This window comes from Heterocephalus glaber, unplaced genomic scaffold, assembly GCF_053883595.1.
Source record: "Heterocephalus glaber isolate CG9 unplaced genomic scaffold, H.glaber_assembly_v1.0 deba00001532, whole genome shotgun sequence".
NCBI lineage: Eukaryota > Metazoa > Chordata > Mammalia > Rodentia > Bathyergidae > Heterocephalus > Heterocephalus glaber.
Genome location: NW_028258330.1, coordinates 21,249,615 through 21,266,008, shown reverse-complemented (window position 1 = coordinate 21,266,008; position 16,394 = coordinate 21,249,615). Strand labels below are relative to the sequence as shown.

General features: G+C 43.7%; 2 protein-coding genes across 5 annotated transcripts in view; one reads left to right on the top strand and one right to left on the bottom strand.

Moving 5' to 3' along the window:
• Positions 1-16,180, bottom strand: part of Fkbp1a (FKBP prolyl isomerase 1A) — a 23,178-nt gene extending 6,998 nt beyond the window's left edge. For 2 of the 4 annotated variants that reach the window (XM_021254963.2, XM_087188761.1), the window contains exons 1-2: positions 15,982-16,180; positions 15,856-15,903 (exon numbers count right to left, since the gene is read on the bottom strand). In XM_021254963.2, coding sequence (XP_021110622.1) covers positions 15,856-15,903; positions 15,982-16,018 — 85 coding nt within the window. In that variant the 5' untranslated portion in view covers positions 16,019-16,180. The remainder of the gene's footprint in view (positions 1-15,855; positions 15,904-15,981) is intronic. The other 2 variants (XM_004840657.3, XM_013070681.3) reach the window with 1 other exon arrangement.
• Positions 16,017-16,394, top strand: part of LOC101703907 (uncharacterized) — a 40,662-nt gene continuing 40,284 nt past the window's right edge. Inside the window, exons 1-2 of the mRNA XM_087188581.1 lie at positions 16,017-16,063; positions 16,131-16,394. Coding sequence (XP_087044707.1) covers positions 16,017-16,063; positions 16,131-16,394 — 311 coding nt within the window. The remainder of the gene's footprint in view (positions 16,064-16,130) is intronic.

The window sequence follows — 16,394 nt, the reverse complement described above, 5'->3', positions numbered from 1 at the left end:
GGAGAAATGATAGGAGGCAAGTCAGAAACTAGCAATGAAGGGCCCTTCACAGATGCCAGCACTAATGGGCCTGGCAGGGTGTTTCTAGGCCTAGAATGAACTGTGGCATCTAGGGAGGATTCCCATGTCCTCACTGGGCAGCTAGGGATTTGGAGCAGTCCTTGATGCCAAGAAGTAAGTGGACCCCCAAAAGACCTCACCTCTCACAGTCAGTAGCAGTCTACCTTGTTCTGGAGGAGAGCACAAACTTCCTCCTGTCATGACTTTTCCAGCACCCCCTGGATTTCTTCCCAGATCAAGAATCATGTTCACCCCAAGGGTTTATCACCTTTTATGTATAATGCATAAAACATAACTGCTCTTCCACTGTTTGGCTGAGGTAAGGCCCCTTCCACCATCACCACCCCATGACCCTCTCAGTGACTCACTAAATGTGACACACACATGCTGTTGCTCTCCCAGCTGGCTAACTAGGTGTTCATCCAGGGAAGGGGAGAACCCACTTAGCACCCTGGGGTGTGGAATGAGAAGGAGGATGCAAGCTTTTGAGAGCATTTGGGTGGCGAGAATCTCATACCAACATGGAACCTGGGCACAGGCTGGCTCCTGAGTTATCACTTTTGTGGGAAAAGTAAAAACTAACCTGGGATGATCCAGAAAAATGAAAGAACTTGTGTAGCATTCACCCTATGTATTTCACCCAAAGGTGTCCCAGCTCTCTGAAGCTCCCTTCTCTAGACACAAACTCAGCTATCTCCACAACACTGGTTCCATTTCACAGAGAAGACACTGAGGCAGAGGAGTAATTTGCTGAAGGGGTACTGCTGAAGAGGTAAAGCTAGACCATCAAATCCAAATTACCATGTTCTATTACACTGGTTTCCCAGAAGCCAGACAAACCACAAAGGCATCTCCAATAAAAGGGGGAATTCCAGAGATAGAGGTCTCAGAGTTTGTACCATGAGAAAAGAGGAAAAGACATCTTGACAGACATCTACAACTCCTTTTTCAAAACACACCATCAGCATTGAGTTCTCTGGAAGCCAGCGTCAGCCAATTGTGATAGCTGACACTGAGTTCCTGGAAATTCTCACACCAGAATCCCAGACTGGAAGAGGCCAGACAGTTGTTGACGTGAAACTGATTTTATCAGAGGCTGAGAGGGTGGGCACCCACCAGGGTTAAGCATCACACAGAAGACCTACCAAAACAGAATTATGTTGTATATGTCTACATGTTTAGGGGAGAAGGGAAATCAACATAAAACCCCAGCCTAAAAACACAATGTCAACACTTATATAAGATAGGGAAGCAGAGATGAATTGAAAGCATTACCACAGCTACTGGACTATGTAGACTTTAACAAAACTAGAAAGGGGTGGAGATGGCTGTCCAGAGAAAGCAGGAGGGGAGACAGATGTCCTGGGCAGCATGGGCATGGATGTGGCCTAAAGCCCCTCCAGAAGCAAGAGCTGGCTCCTCAGAACTTGTAAGCTGGGATATGCATTTAGCTCATTCCTTTGCCAGAATACAATCACCACCTGATGAAAGAAATGACAAATAGCAGGGCTCAAATTCTTTTGTATATATAAGTAACTGGGTGAGAAACAGCTTTGACACTCCAACAATAGACATGCTTCCTATGCTGAACCTGAACCAACTGAGCCCAGGTTTAGGGTAGGAATGGGCAATAAACATGGTTTTCAGAATCCTTGCATTCACGTGCAACAGAAACAAGAAAACCACTCCAAGGCTCTGCAACTCACCCAAGGTCAGAGATAGTGAACGGTAGGGCTTGGCTGCAGTGAAAGGTTTTATTTAGCTGAAGGAGGACTGGGAATCATTAAGGAGACCAATAAGCAGAATTAGCCTCTTCCTGGTCTTTCTTTTGAGCAGACCTTGAGTCTGACAGAACCCACACCTTCCTGAGCATCCATGGTGGACAAAAGAGTGAGGAAACATCAAAGGAAAGGACCCAATATGCAAGGGTGGTCCCTGGCCTCTGAGCCCTGACTGTCTGTAAAGGCTGGCTGAAGAAAACCTAGAATAAAAAACATGCCGCGGGAAACCTGGAAGCAATGTTGTGACCCAGTCCAGATTCCGTTTCCTTTCTCCTTTTTGATTGAGCATCAACTTTCCAGGAATACCAACAGCCCAGCCTAGATGAACTGGAATCAATCTAAGCTCTTCCCTATGCCAAGGCTGGTGTGGGTTGGGGTATGGGTCAATTTGGGCACTAGAACCTAGTAGTTTAGGCATTATTTTATCTGCGTTGAATGTCTCCTAGAGTCTTCCTGGAAAGTCCTGTCTTACGAAGAAAAAGAAAAAAAGGCAAGAAGAAACCTTCTACCTTATCTTCCTGTTGTAAGGATGTGGTGTTTGGTGCTACAGCAGTTGCCCTGTAACCCTGCAGTCAGGAGCACCAAGGAGTAGGCATGCTGGTGCCTTTAACCAGCTCCCGCAAGACCTGTGTTCTGAAGTGACTTAAAGTCTGCTTCAATTTGAAGGCAAAATATGGAGAGTATAAAATGACTGGTACTGGGAGTCTGGATGGGGTGGATGAACAGATGGAACACAGGGCACTGAAAATAATCTTTATGACACTATAATGGTGGCTCCAAGTCATTATACAGTTGTCCAAACCCACACAATATATGCCAGGAGTGAATTCCAATGTTATACACTTCTCATTTTAAAAAAGGATCTGATTGTGACCCATTATTTCATGATACACTAATAGGTTATAACCCATAGTTGAAAAAATACAGTATCCCCAACAAAAGAACTATACTATTTCTTACCAAATCTAAACAAATAGTCCTGACCTGGGTAAGATCATATTTTGATTGCAATGAAGAATTACAAAGTACAGGGAGAAACTTCCTACACTCTCCTTTTAACCCAACGAAATGCAGTGGTGAGCAACCTTCTGATGTTACATGCATTAATGCTGCTTTGCCTGCGGTGAGAGGCCTCAACTCTGACTGGTACCAGGCAGGAGGCACAAAGTAGGACACACTTTCCACCTGCTGCTGAGCCAGTCTGAAGATCTGGATGGTCACTAGTATAGTGACTGTGGCTATCTAATTATGCTTTCTTGAGCTTATGTAGGACAGACAATGAGGGGCAAAGCCTTTCTCTATTATCTCAGGAAATCATAAAAGCCAGGAGACAGAATCTCTGCCTATGATTCTTATTGCCCTATGCTATATTTCAGATCAGCTGTTGTCCTGGAAAAGGGAAATGAGCATTGCTCCAGAACATCAGATCACAGTCACTACGTTCCAGAATGTCATCACAGTTACTATCTGTCAATCCCATCTACATGTCTTCACCAAGAAGGACTAGGGTGTGGAGGTGGCAGTGTTCCTTAGGTATGAAGAGGGGATGTCCCGTAATCCAAGTCCATAACCTAAACAAAATCCCTAGAAATGAGCGAGTGGCATGTGATTAAGTGGGTGTCACTCAAAGGCATAAGCTATAGGACAAGGAGATGCTAAAAGGAGGGCTTCACCAATGGGAGGAACAGACCCTGCTGTATGGCTCTAAGTGGTAAAGCTGGGGGAAAGAGGCAACAAGGAAGGGATGCAGCACTATCTGTTAAAGAGGCAGGAATTCGCATGCATAGTTTTCTGGGGTGTGAATTATGCTGGTCAGCATTAAATGCAGGATGTAAGAGAAGCTGTGATGTCAAAATCGGTAGGGAGGACTTCCATTTTCAGGTAATAGAGAAAAAAGGGTCAAATTTGTTCCTAAAAAAACCCCAAACCACCCATCCTCTCAAAAAACCAAGAAACAATCTGAAGAAAACATAGCTAAAGAGTAATTTTGGGTGTACTACACACCCACATGAAGGATAGAAATCCCTGAGAGATAGGAAACAAATGAGGTGGACATACAATTGTTCCAGGTTATATCCTTGAGAGTTTTAAAGGAGAGGGATATGGAAATAGAGCAGAGAAAGAGAGAAAGCAAGCAAGCAAGAAAGCAAGAAAGAAAAGAAAAGAAAAGAAGAGCAAAGAGAAGAAAAAAAGAAAGAAAGAAATAGAAATAGAGCAGCAAGAAGCCATAGGACAGAGTCCCAGGCAGGAAAGCACTGCAGAAAGACATATCGCAGAGATCTGCAAAGGACCCTCGTTGAATATTCAGCAGACTACTATCCTGTGCACCTGTATGAGGAAACAATATTTAAGGGCAGGAGAAGAACTATCCAAAATGTCTACAGGAAACAGTGCCCAGCGCTCACACTGGGCTTGGATCAGAGCCTCAGACACTGGGTATAAAATGCAAGATCTTACCTCAGTAGTGGAAAAGTATCAGCCTGAAACTGAGCACTGCGCTTCAGACCTATCTAACAAATCACAAAAGCAAGATTCACAAGGACTAAACTGTTTCCTAAGTAACTTAAATGCTTCTCAGTAGGAAGCTGGAATACAAATATCTAGCATTCCAAAAGTTAAAATTCACAATACCTAGCCTACAAAGATTACCAGTCATACAAAGAGGCAGAAGTATGGAGAAACAGATAAAAAGGATATTAAGACTCAAACTTCTAGAGATGAGAACTACAATGTATGAGAAGAAAGACACTGGAGTGGAACAAGATTTGAAAACGCAAAAGCTTGGATCCATACTCCATACCATTATCAAAAACCAACTCAAAATGGATCACAGGACTAAAAACAAATGATAAGCCTATAAAATTTCTCCAAGTAAACACAAGAAAGAAATCTTTGTAATAAATATTGAATTAAGAATTTCTTAGGTATGTCAAAAAGTACAAACCATAAAAGAAAAAAATTGAACATCAAAATTAAGTACTTTAAAAACCATAATAAAACAATGCAATTTAAAGAGACAAAAGATTTGAGAAGGTATATCATTGAAAGAGATGTATATGCATGCCAAGTAAGCACATGAAAAGATATAACATTCTTAGTCTTTATAAAAATGCAAATTAAAACCACCAGATGACTACTACTATTAATTAGAATTAGTAAAGCTGGAAGATCTTAGGGAAGATGTGAAAGAACTGGAATTTTCATCTATGCTGGTGGGAATACAAAAAGCAGCAACTACTCTGGAATCTTGGTAGTTTGAGTTAAACATATACCCTCCGTATGACCTAGCTACTCTACTCCTGGGCACTTACCCAAGAGAAAGGACAGGCTATGTCCATACAAACACTTGTTTGCAAATATTTAAAGCAGTTTTATTTGTAATAGGCAATGACTAGGAACCAACCAAAACATGATCAACTAGAAAATGGACAAGTATATTCATATAGAGAAAAATAGTCAACAATAAAAAGGAATAAACTATTAATACATGGAATGATATAGAGGAATCTCAAAATAATTATGCAGAATAGAAGAAGCCAGACCAAAGAGGACATAATGTATAGTTGCATTTATAATTAGAAAATACAAACTAATCTCTGATGACAGAAAGCACACCAGTAGTTGTTACGAGAGGGTAATGAGGGGGATTCCGAAGGGAAACAACGAAAGCTATAAAAACTTATGAAACTATACACTTTACACATGCGCAGTTTACTGGATGTCAAGTATGCCTCTACAAAACTTTAAAAAAAAGGAAAAAGTAGGTAGGGACATTTACCATAATCCTGCATGTTTAGCTCTAAACCCACCCTGGCAACAGATGGCAAGTGCTTCCTCTGTTGGGGAAGGAGCAGGTAAAGCAGGCAGCAGCTCAAGTCTCAGCAGCTACACCAATTTTAGCTTGAAAAGCTCTGTGCCAGGACCTGGAGCCCTTGACCAGTGAAGCCACCTGCCAAGTCAGTGCCATTAATTTTCTAGAGAAAGCATGCTCTGCAGGGAGGAGGCACTGAGGTTATAGTTCTGACATGTCAGCTGGCATTCTCTGGGCTCTAAAGTCCCATTAACATAAAGCATCACAAGCATTACCTTCTATAGGCAGCATTCGCCACCTTCATTTCCAACTATACACTACTATATATCATGACCAAAAAACTGCCTGGAAGAGCTCCATATTCTTGATTCCAAGTATTAAGTCTTGGCTCTTGGGACTGAATGCAGCTTGAGGTCACAGATCTGGACTCAATTATATGTCCCCACAGTACTAAGCTCAGCCACTGGCATTTGCAATGCTGGTATTCCTGAGCACTTTTGGATTTGCTTCACTTGCATGATTTTTAAAAACCAGAGGGACAAGCAGGTTTCCCTATTTAGACCTTTTCCGAATATGGTAAGAAATATCTCACAGGTAACCCCAGAATGGCAGTCTTTACTTTAAGCTCCTTTAAATTACTCATCAGTGAGAAGAACGAAAATTGAGCATCTCCAGTTAAAAGCAAAACACCACACAAGGTGTAAAAGGTATGGCTGTATGCAGAATTGATGTTCTCTTCACCTGGATCTCCTCCCAAACTGATTTTTGGGAAGAGCCGGATTCAAATCCTTAGAATGAGCCACAGAGTTGTGTGTGTGTGTGTGTGTGTGTTAAATTCAGCCTCTTGCATGATGGCCTGCTCTTTCCTGCTGCTTATCTGGGTCTGTTCTTGTGCAGAAAGAAATAGCAGAAAGATAAGACTTGGCCATCAGCTGGTGGGCAGTTCCCCTGGACTGTGTTCCTGGTGATTGGCCCAAGACACAGAATCCAAAGACAAATGGGTTATTATTTCACTAATAACTCAACAGAAATGGAGCCATTTCCACTTCACGCTGCTTTGTGGAAGGAAGAGTTCCTATATGCTGTCTACTGGGGATGGGAAGATGACTGAGGAAGGTATCCTTGGAGACTTTGCTTCAGCACTGGTCAATTCACAATGTGGTGTACAGCTGCTCATTAATCTTTGCAGGTTTTCATAAACAGCATTTTACATAGATCAAAATACAAAATAAAGTTCTTGCCATTTGCAGTGGGAAAGAGAGAAAAGGTCTTTCCTTTCAATACAGGTGAGTTTCGGAAGTACAACCAGTGCCACCAATGGGAGGAGGTAGGGGGACCAAAACTGAAGACATATATATGTATATATGTGTATATATATACGTATATATATATATGTGTATATATATACGTATATATATACACATATATATATATACGTATATATATATATATATATTTTTTTTTTTTTTTTTTGGCAGATGTGGATTTGAAGCCACTTAGAATGTTCCCAGGGGGTGTACTGACCAAGGTCTAATGGCAAAGCTGTTTCCCTTCATTCTTCTATTAGTTGGAGAAGCTCTCTGAACCACTTTTTGCTTAACTCACAAAATCCACCACCTTCACATACAGCAGCCTGGTGAAGAAGGCTTCTTCCTGCCCCAGTCTCTAGCTCAACCTAATGCCTTTATAACCATGAGTTTTATGCTTACCACGGGGTGGGGGTAGGGGGGTCAGCTGTATTTGTTCCAAACTCATTCATGGCAGTTATGCTAACAGTATACAGATGACATAATTAAATAGTATGTAAGTTAATGGAATATGAATGACTGGAAAGAACAGTTCCAGCTAACTGCTTACAGAGCAAGAAAGTCATTTAAAAACTACTACTAGTGAATAGCTATATAGGAATGAGGCCACTGCATGTTTGGAGAAAATTTTAAAATCTGGATAAAGTTTGGTATTTAGACAATCTCTTACAGTAGTTCTTGCTCTACTACTTAAGAAAAAAAGCCAAAATTCAGTTCTGTAAGAACTCTGATGGAAAACTCTAGCTGCTAAGCAATACTCAAGGAATGACTTGTTAGCAAATGATTTATGTTTTGAGTTTGAAACAAATGTTTAAAGAAGCCATACCAGTTTTCACATTCAACATATCAACTACCTACTTGTCCCAATCATTGTGAGTGAAAAGGGATTTTACATGTTCGTAGAAAAGGTTTTGTTTTCTATTTCCATTTCTGGGTATCTATGGCTGGAATCCAGTACAACCTTCCTGAACTGAGGTTTTCAGAACCTCTTGAGAGCAATATGACCAAAAGTGAAGTGTCCACCTCGAGTTCACAAAGTGACTGCAAGCTCATTTCCCACTGGCAGTATGGAAATAATTCTAACCTGTGGTTAAATCCCTTTAGATTTTACAACCAAAAGTCTACTTCAATTACAAGGTCCATGATGGGGAAGAACATATAAGAAAAAAATGCCAGCAGCAATACAAAGAACACAGACAAGAATGCATATCCTAGTAGGCATGCATTTCCATTTCTCATTTTAATAACAATACAAATAAGAGTAGTGCCACATTAAGTCACACAAAGAAGGGAGAAGGAAACACCATTTATGGGTGTTGAGCTGGAAGAGGCAGAAATTGCATTTTCCCATAAGGTATAAAGGTTAAAGGCCTGAGTTCTGGTCCTCTGCTTCAGATTGCTATTATTATCCCCCCCCCCCCCCCCCCCCCCGTCTTCTTGCTTCCGCCCTTGCTCTTGGGCAATCTAAAATTGATATGGCAACCCGACAGATATTCCTTTAAAATGCTAGTAAGACTTTGTTATTCCTCTAAAAATACCTTCCCATGGCTCCCCATCTCATTCAGAAAAGTGAAGTCCTTAAAATGACTTATAAGCCCTTGTTAAACCTCCCCCTCCTCCAACATCTCTCTGACCTCACCTCTGATTATTCTTATACTTCACCACTCCCAGAATACTGCTTCCTTGTTCTGCATACACACCAGGGAAATCCATTCTCCAGAACCTTTGCACTTGTTATCCTTGATGCTTAAAAGGTTCTTGTTCAAACAGTCACACTGATCACTCCCTAGCTCTCTCAGCTCTGCTCAAATGTCACTTTCTCACTTGAGGACTTTGCTATTTTAAAACTTCAACTTCACCTGCCAACTCCTTTGTACTTACTGGCTAACATACAATAAAATTTTGCTTATTACTCATATTCATTATCTGTCTTTTTCACTAGAGTATAAGATTTATAAACGTAGGGACTACGTCTTATTTACTCCTAAATTTTTGGTACCCAGAATAATTCCTTTACATAGTAGATGCTCAATAAGTACTTGAAGAATTATCAAAGGCACTGATCCCCCTCTGGTCTTTGCAAATACAACCAAGATCAGGAGGAATTTCTTCCAGGGCATTCTAGCCTTGTAGGTGCAGACTTTTCCAGGTACTTTCTTGTAATAGAATCACTCCCTTCAGGGTAAACCCCTCAAGGCCAGGGCTGAGCCTTTCCCCCTTCCATCTTCTAACACCTTCACTGAGTAATTGAGGAAAGGCTTTGGTACACTGACCTGTGTGCAATGGGTGCAAGAGGAAGGAGTGGCCACAATTTTATTAATCTACAGAGACTGACCAAAGCTCAAAAAGTTGTAAATATTTTCTCATTCAAATCTAAAGGAAATAGAAATATTACACCAGTCATAACAGGAATGTAGGCTTTGTCTACTCCAGCTAGAATCTAATGCCAGGACCTAAGGAAATAGAAATATTATACCAGTCATAACAGGAATGTGGACTTTGTCTACCACAGCTAATGTCTAATGCCAGGTCCTAGCTGGCACTCATTTGTCACTAAACACCTATTATGACACCACAGTGCATCAACACCAAGCATTAATGGGAAGACCCTAAATTAAAGAGTAGTGGAGTCTGGCCTCCTGTGACCTACAATCTGCTGTGGAAACAGTAAATGTAACTAGACAGAGCCTGACTATAATAAAAGCTAAGAAGAAAACAAACAGGTACCTTGTTGGAAAATCAGACATGTTTGTGCACACATGTGAAGAACTATGTTAGCCAAGGATCAGAGAAACCTCCTGAAGGGGGGTTGCTTAAACTGTGATATAAAGAATAGGAAAAAGTTTAATTTTGAGGCAGACAAATGAACCCCGACTGATAAGACACAATAGACCCACTAGCACTTCATGAAAATCAAATTTTAGCCACCAGAAATATTCAAGTTAAAAAGTCTATGAGTGGGAGGCGTGGAAGGGTTGAAGGGAGGGCAGGGGAGTGGGGAAAAAAATAAGAACCAAGATATATCATGTAAAGGTACAAATTCCCAATGATAAATGCCATCATACTGTATACCTAAAATGTACCAATAAACTTAATGAAAAAAGTCTATAAGTAACTGAATTTTACGGTATGTCAGTTATATTCAATAAAGCATTAAAAAAAAAACTATGGGACACACAGTTTACTGGAGATGGCTGCGATCAGAGAGCAGTGAAACCAAGGAACTTATAAAGGAGTAAGTAGGAGCATGTCAAAAGGGTAATACAGCCACCTTGATGGAGCTCCTACAGGCCAAATTTAGGATAATATTATCAAAGATAATGAATATTATTAATTTGAAGGCCACACTTGAGCAAAATTTACTGTATCAACATAGTGTAGTAAAAAAAAAAATAAATAGGAGGAAAAGTCAGTTGCCATTATTTAGGATGAATTTCACACTGATTCCCCTTTAAAAACTGGTTACCACGTGCTCGCTTCAGCAGTACATATAGTAAAAAACTGGTTATCAAAGAATTAACTTTACCCTGTTTTATAGAATAAAGGCAGCTGATAAACACATAGGAAAAGAACAAATTTTAAAAATAGCCACTTTGTGCATGCCAATGAAAAACTTTCATGAAGGTAAGCTCTCCACCAGTGGAAACACCACCAGGTAAAAGCTGATGAGGTCGAGGCATCTGCAGGAGGTCCAAGCACTCCACAGTTCAGTGCAAAGGGAAATAGTGATGCCTGCTGTGGGTGCTGAAGATGAAGTATTCATAGGGAAATATTTAACCAGAGCTAATTTAGACATCTAACATTGAATGTGCAATCTGTAGAAAATTAAGACCTGTGCGCGTGCGTGCGCATGCGCGCGTGTGATGCATTAACACCAGGAGAAAACAATGGGACAGCTGTGGGTATTCTCTAAGATAACCAGCCTGACTTCTCTTAGAAAAATCAGGGTCATTAAGAAAATGTAGTGCAAAGATTTTTCTAGAAAAAACACTTTGAAGACAATGTGAGGTGGTTTCAGAGTTTAGTTTTAGATAACTACTGAATCATTTTTTCTTGGATGTGACAGTTTGGAGGATAAGGAGAATATCCTCATTCTTAGGGTATGCTCAGGTCTTCAGAAGTACAATGTTACTTTTGCAATTTAAAATGGCTCAGCAAAGACACAGATTATGAACTATACATATTCTACAAGTAATCAGAAATGGCATACGTGACAAAATGTCAACCACTGTGGAATCTAGGTGGTAGCACATGGGTATTTATTGTTCTATTTTCATTTTTCTTTCTTTAACAACTTCCCCATGAAGAGCTGTATACACATATAAGAATGCTATATGAGATCTTCAGTTCATTTAAGAGAAGAGAGCCTTCCTCTGCTACTACCTGTGCAAGAGTAGGAGGAGGGCACCTATGTGATTCTGTTTTTTGGTGAGCACAATCCCAAAGCAAAGTAATGTTTCTACAGCAAGGTTGAGTTTCACAATGTTAACATCTTACTAGGCTACAGAAAGTAGGAGAAACAGGACTGATACCATAACCTGCTCTCACAGCCAAACTGGTACAGGCCCAGCCTGGACCCTCTCATACAGTGGTGGCCACAACCACAACTAATAAACCTCCCCTGGCCTCCAAATGTAAGAGACCAGCTCCAGTGTTCCTGGATTATACACATCCTGGGAAAAGGTTTTCAGATGAATCCTCGGTAAGCTCCATCTCCCTTTTTGAGGTACCTATTTCCCCATAGGTGAAATGGAAGAGGATGAGGTCCTAGCCCCTGCCAAATGCACAAATCTTAAGCTGCAGCAAGTATGGGCCACCCAGGAAGCTTCAGTGTCAATACCACAGCTCTGTCTTTTTCCCAATATAAAAAGGACAAGGGTGGATGCATCACTCAGTGCCTGGGACACATATGGGGCCTGAATAACAGTATGTGTTACTGTTACAACTCACTGTCACCCCCAGGTCAACTCAGGCACTCCTCACAGCAGGTGCTGTTACTCCAATTTACATGGAAGCTGAGAAAGGCAGGACAAATTACTTAAATTCTCAGAGCCTAGTACACAACACAGGCAAGATGTGAACCCAGCAAAAGACCTCCTTCTGCTTTGGGGATAACTGTTCATCTGACACCACTTCTGCCATGGCCTGGCCTGGGATATTCTAACACTTGGGATACAACCAGGGTCCTCTTTCTGCCCTCTCTCCACAGTTCACTGTCCATACGGGAGGCAGAAAAGAGGACGTAAAATATAAGTCAGCTCAAGACCTTCTACTAGCTCCCACCTTACTCCGGAAAAACCAACGTTTTCCTAACAACCTGCCAGGCTGTATCATCTCTCTCACGGCCTATCACATTCCTCTTTCACATCAACCTTCCGCAGTCTTGGGCCCTGAGGGAGCCTAAGTACTCTTCCACTATGGCCACAAGGTCCACTCTCTGCCTTCCTTCCTTTGAATGATGCTGAGCAGCTTATGTCAGAGGGCTTCTCCAACTTCCTCCTTAAAGGGAAACACCCTTCCCACCCTCCCTGCTTCACTCCCTTCACAGTGCCTCTTACCACCTGCTATGTCATGCTGCCATGCTAGTCTCCTCGCCATGGGCTAAACTCATGGTCTTTGTGTATTTAGTTCATTGACCATGTCTTGTGCCTGGCTTGCTGCAGGGTCCTTCATAGCCTTGCCCAAACATCAGAGGGAAGCCATCTGAAGCATCTCTGCTGGAGGCAAGCCTTCTACATTAGATCACTGGCTAACCAAGAAATAGTCAGTGGAGAAGTATATGAACTAAAGGACAGAAGAGTGGGGATGGAGGCTAAAGAAAAGCAAGGGGCTTGAAGGGGCTGCAGGAGAGCAGCCACACTGATGGACCCTGAGGAGAGAAGGCTGAGAACTCTTGGCTTACTCATGATCAGGCCAGGAATGACTTAAGCCTGACCCCAAGGACAAGATGTCCATTTACTTTTTAAGAGAATAAAAAAAGGAATTCCTTCAATCTACTTGAGGTTGCTCTCACAATGGCAAGCACGTGTCTGCTGGTGTGAGGGACATGAACCTAGCTGTGTGCCAGAGGAAGCTCAACTGTACAGATGACAAAGCTCCTGGAGGCAGGCAGCAGGCCATGAGAATCTACTCAATCTGCAAGGCACTTAATTGGCAGGTTACCTTCCCACCTTCTCCCTCCCACCTCAATCAAGGCCTGTCATGCTCCTATAGCTCTTAGCTGCTACCAGTAAAGTCTTTTATTTTCTCTCTGGCACCACAAAGAGGTGGTGCAGGCCTTGTTCATGCTATGTTGTTAGAGGTCATGGAAATAAACAGAGGGCCTTGAGAGTGGCATCAAGGCTACTAATGGCAGCCACTAGTGGCATTTAAAACATCTTTGTTATAAAAGTCAGTCTATTCTATACTTTGGTGGCTACAGGGGGATTCTCATCACCTTACTTTTACTGTCCTTTCTTTGGATCTCTACCCAAATCAGCAGTAATGGACACCTGGCCAGAGCAGACTTGATTGAGTGTTTACCTGACCCCAACGTGGGTCAATCAGATCCTCCCTCTCAGGAACTGTGATCAGTCACATCAAGCATCTGAGCCAGATATCAAAAGGGGACAGAGACTTGGCATTGTGGTGGGGGTTGGTGGTGGAGAGGTAGGTATGTGGGCAATTTCTACCATCTACCAGTTGGGAGAAGCAGAAAATAAAAATCTCTAATGGGATTACTGAGACAGGGAGGAAATATGAGAGATGAGAAGTAGGGGCATCACCTTCACAAAAATTTCTTTTCCCTTCTTGTAGCCCAGTGGGCTTCCTGCCTTTGAAGACGTCCCCAGATCTTTATAGCTCTCCCTTCAGATCTAATTTCCTCAAGATGGATTCTGTTTCCAGTGATTAAAAGCCTGAAATGATACGGATGACATCTCAACAGTTCTAACCTCCTCCCTCCCACACCCTCACAGGTCTCAAACAGGTTCTTCCCGGATGGCTCGTGGCAAAGACCCACAGGAACAAAGCTGCCCGAAAACAGTCTATTCTGTGAGCATGAAGCAGAGCTGACTTCTCACTAAGGCGTCTTTGTAGGGCTTATCAAAATGAAATTTAAAAAAAGAGAAAGGTTTCATTCCAAAGCATGCCAGGGTCCTGCTGCTGTTCTGGGAATGTGTGGGTAGGTGCCACCCTCGAGGAAAACACAGACTTGAGAAGGCAGTGGGAGCTCTGATGGTGTTCTGGGTCCCATAGCCATCTGCTGATTTAGGAAAAGGATACAGACATACTGTGTGGGGACATTTAACCAAGAGGCACAGCAAAATGAGTTTCGGTCTACATGATGGTGTCTAGCCCTTAACAGTACCAAAATATGGCCAAAGATTAGGGGCACAAACTTAGAGGAGTGGGACAGATGTAGCCACACACACTAACGTGGCTACCTGCAAACTAGGGTGGGCAGGGGCTACAGTGGAAGGTACCTCCTCACTAATGAAGTCCTAATCTCTGCCCTACTTGGGCTGTGGGAACTCAAGGAACTGCTTACTCAGCCTGGCACTGTAAATAAAAGGCAATGGCTACTCTTCTCAATCTGCTGATCAAAAATGAACTGACTTTTTTTCCACTAGCCCCTCCCCAGCCTGAGGCGCCATGCAATGACAGTCATTTAAAATGTCAAAACCACTTTGTAGTTTCATCTAAAATATGAGACTGTTTCTTACAAAGATGGACTTCTACACTTCCTACATTGGCAGTCCTGTAAAGATTTTAATTCTTAACTTATTCCATCTCCTACCAGCATTTTTGAGTTAAGAAGTGTCACAGAAATAAAAGGGCAGGAGAGGGAATTAGTTGCCTCTTCCCCTTCCTAATATAGGTCATTTCCCTCAAGGGGGCTCCTCCTATGATAGGAGAAAGATGTATGAGCAGCTAGGTCAGAACTGCTTAGAAGGAAGGGGTTGAAGAAACATAGGAAGGAGGGGGAGGGGAAATGGGAAAGGGGAGGAAAAGGTTATTCATATCAACAACTGTGGCTACACCAATCTCTCCAGTCCTAGAGCCAAAAGCCCACAGCCACTGAAATCACAGCCAGCTCAGACCCTCCCCCACCCCATACAATTTAGGAGTACCTTGTAAGGGCATGGAATAAAAAATGGTACCAAGGCACAACATGTTTGAATCTTGGCTGGGGGAGAAGGGGGTCTAAAATATCTGCTGAATTACACTACTGTGTGTATCCTCCCTGAGCCTCCAGTTTATCTTTAAAATGGGCGTGAGAAAAATATTACTAGAAGGGCTGGGGAGGACTAAACGACACAAGAAGCTTTCAGATAGCCTGGGCCATCAATGCAACAGAAGCCTGGATTTGTAAGAGATTCAAAGGTAAGAGGAAAAGAAGTGGTACAGAAAGGAAGGAGTACCCGCTGCTGAAGGGAGAATTCTGAGTTTCCCCAAGCGGAATGGGTAGCTCTGTAGACTCTGAATTACCTCGCCCCTCCATCTCCACTGAACAGAGGTCCGAAGCGGGCGAAGAGTGTTAATCTGGTCGTAGAAATAGCACAAATGTTTTCTCAAGGTCCTTGGCTAGGGCTCTGCCCGTTCCTGCGCGTGTGACCTTAGTCACCAAGACTCAGTTTCCTCATCTGTGCAGTGGGCACGATGGCAGCATCCCAGACTACTCTGAGGTTTCGAGGTAACCGCTGGCCACAGCCACCGCTCACCTCCACGTGTTCAGGCGGCCCCAGGCTCTGTAGGCCCTAGGGTGCCCCTCCGGGCGCGGCCACCGCCCAGGCCTCAGGATCCCGCCACGCGGGCCTCGCCGCCGCCACGCCCCAGGTCCCTAGCTGCCGAGGCCGGCAGCACTAGGGCGGGGGTCAAGGCCCGGGTCCCCACCCTGCAGACCCGCCAGACTCACCGGTGTAGTGTACCACGCAGGTCTGGCCGCGCTTCGGAAAGGTGCGCCCTGGGGAGGTAAAACAGACGACAGGGTGAGCGGAGGCGCGCAGCGGCGAGGCCCCGGGGCCGCGGGCGCCCTACTCACCGTCTCCTGGGGAGATGGTTTCCACCTGCACTCCCATGGCGGCGGCGGCGGCAGCGGCACGAGACAGGCGACGCTACCGACGGCGTGGACAGAAAGCCGACCTAGCAGTGTTACCGCGGCTCTACTAAGTTCCTCCGCGCGTCGCCTAGGCACGCGCGCGCCCCCGCACGACCCGCCCTGCGTGCGCGTCCACTAGGCGGAGCGCGCGTACCGGAAGCGCCGGCCGCCGCACAGAGGGACCGGAAGCCGGGAAGTTCTGAGGTCGCCGGATGCATCTGTGTGGGAGGCCGCGTCCTGCTGACCTCTCCCTGCTTTTCTCTGTGCTTCCAACCTGGCTCCATCTCTCTTGTCAAGTTTCCGCATCCTAGAGATGGATGCAATGATAACGGGCCAACTGACCGGGTGACTCTAAG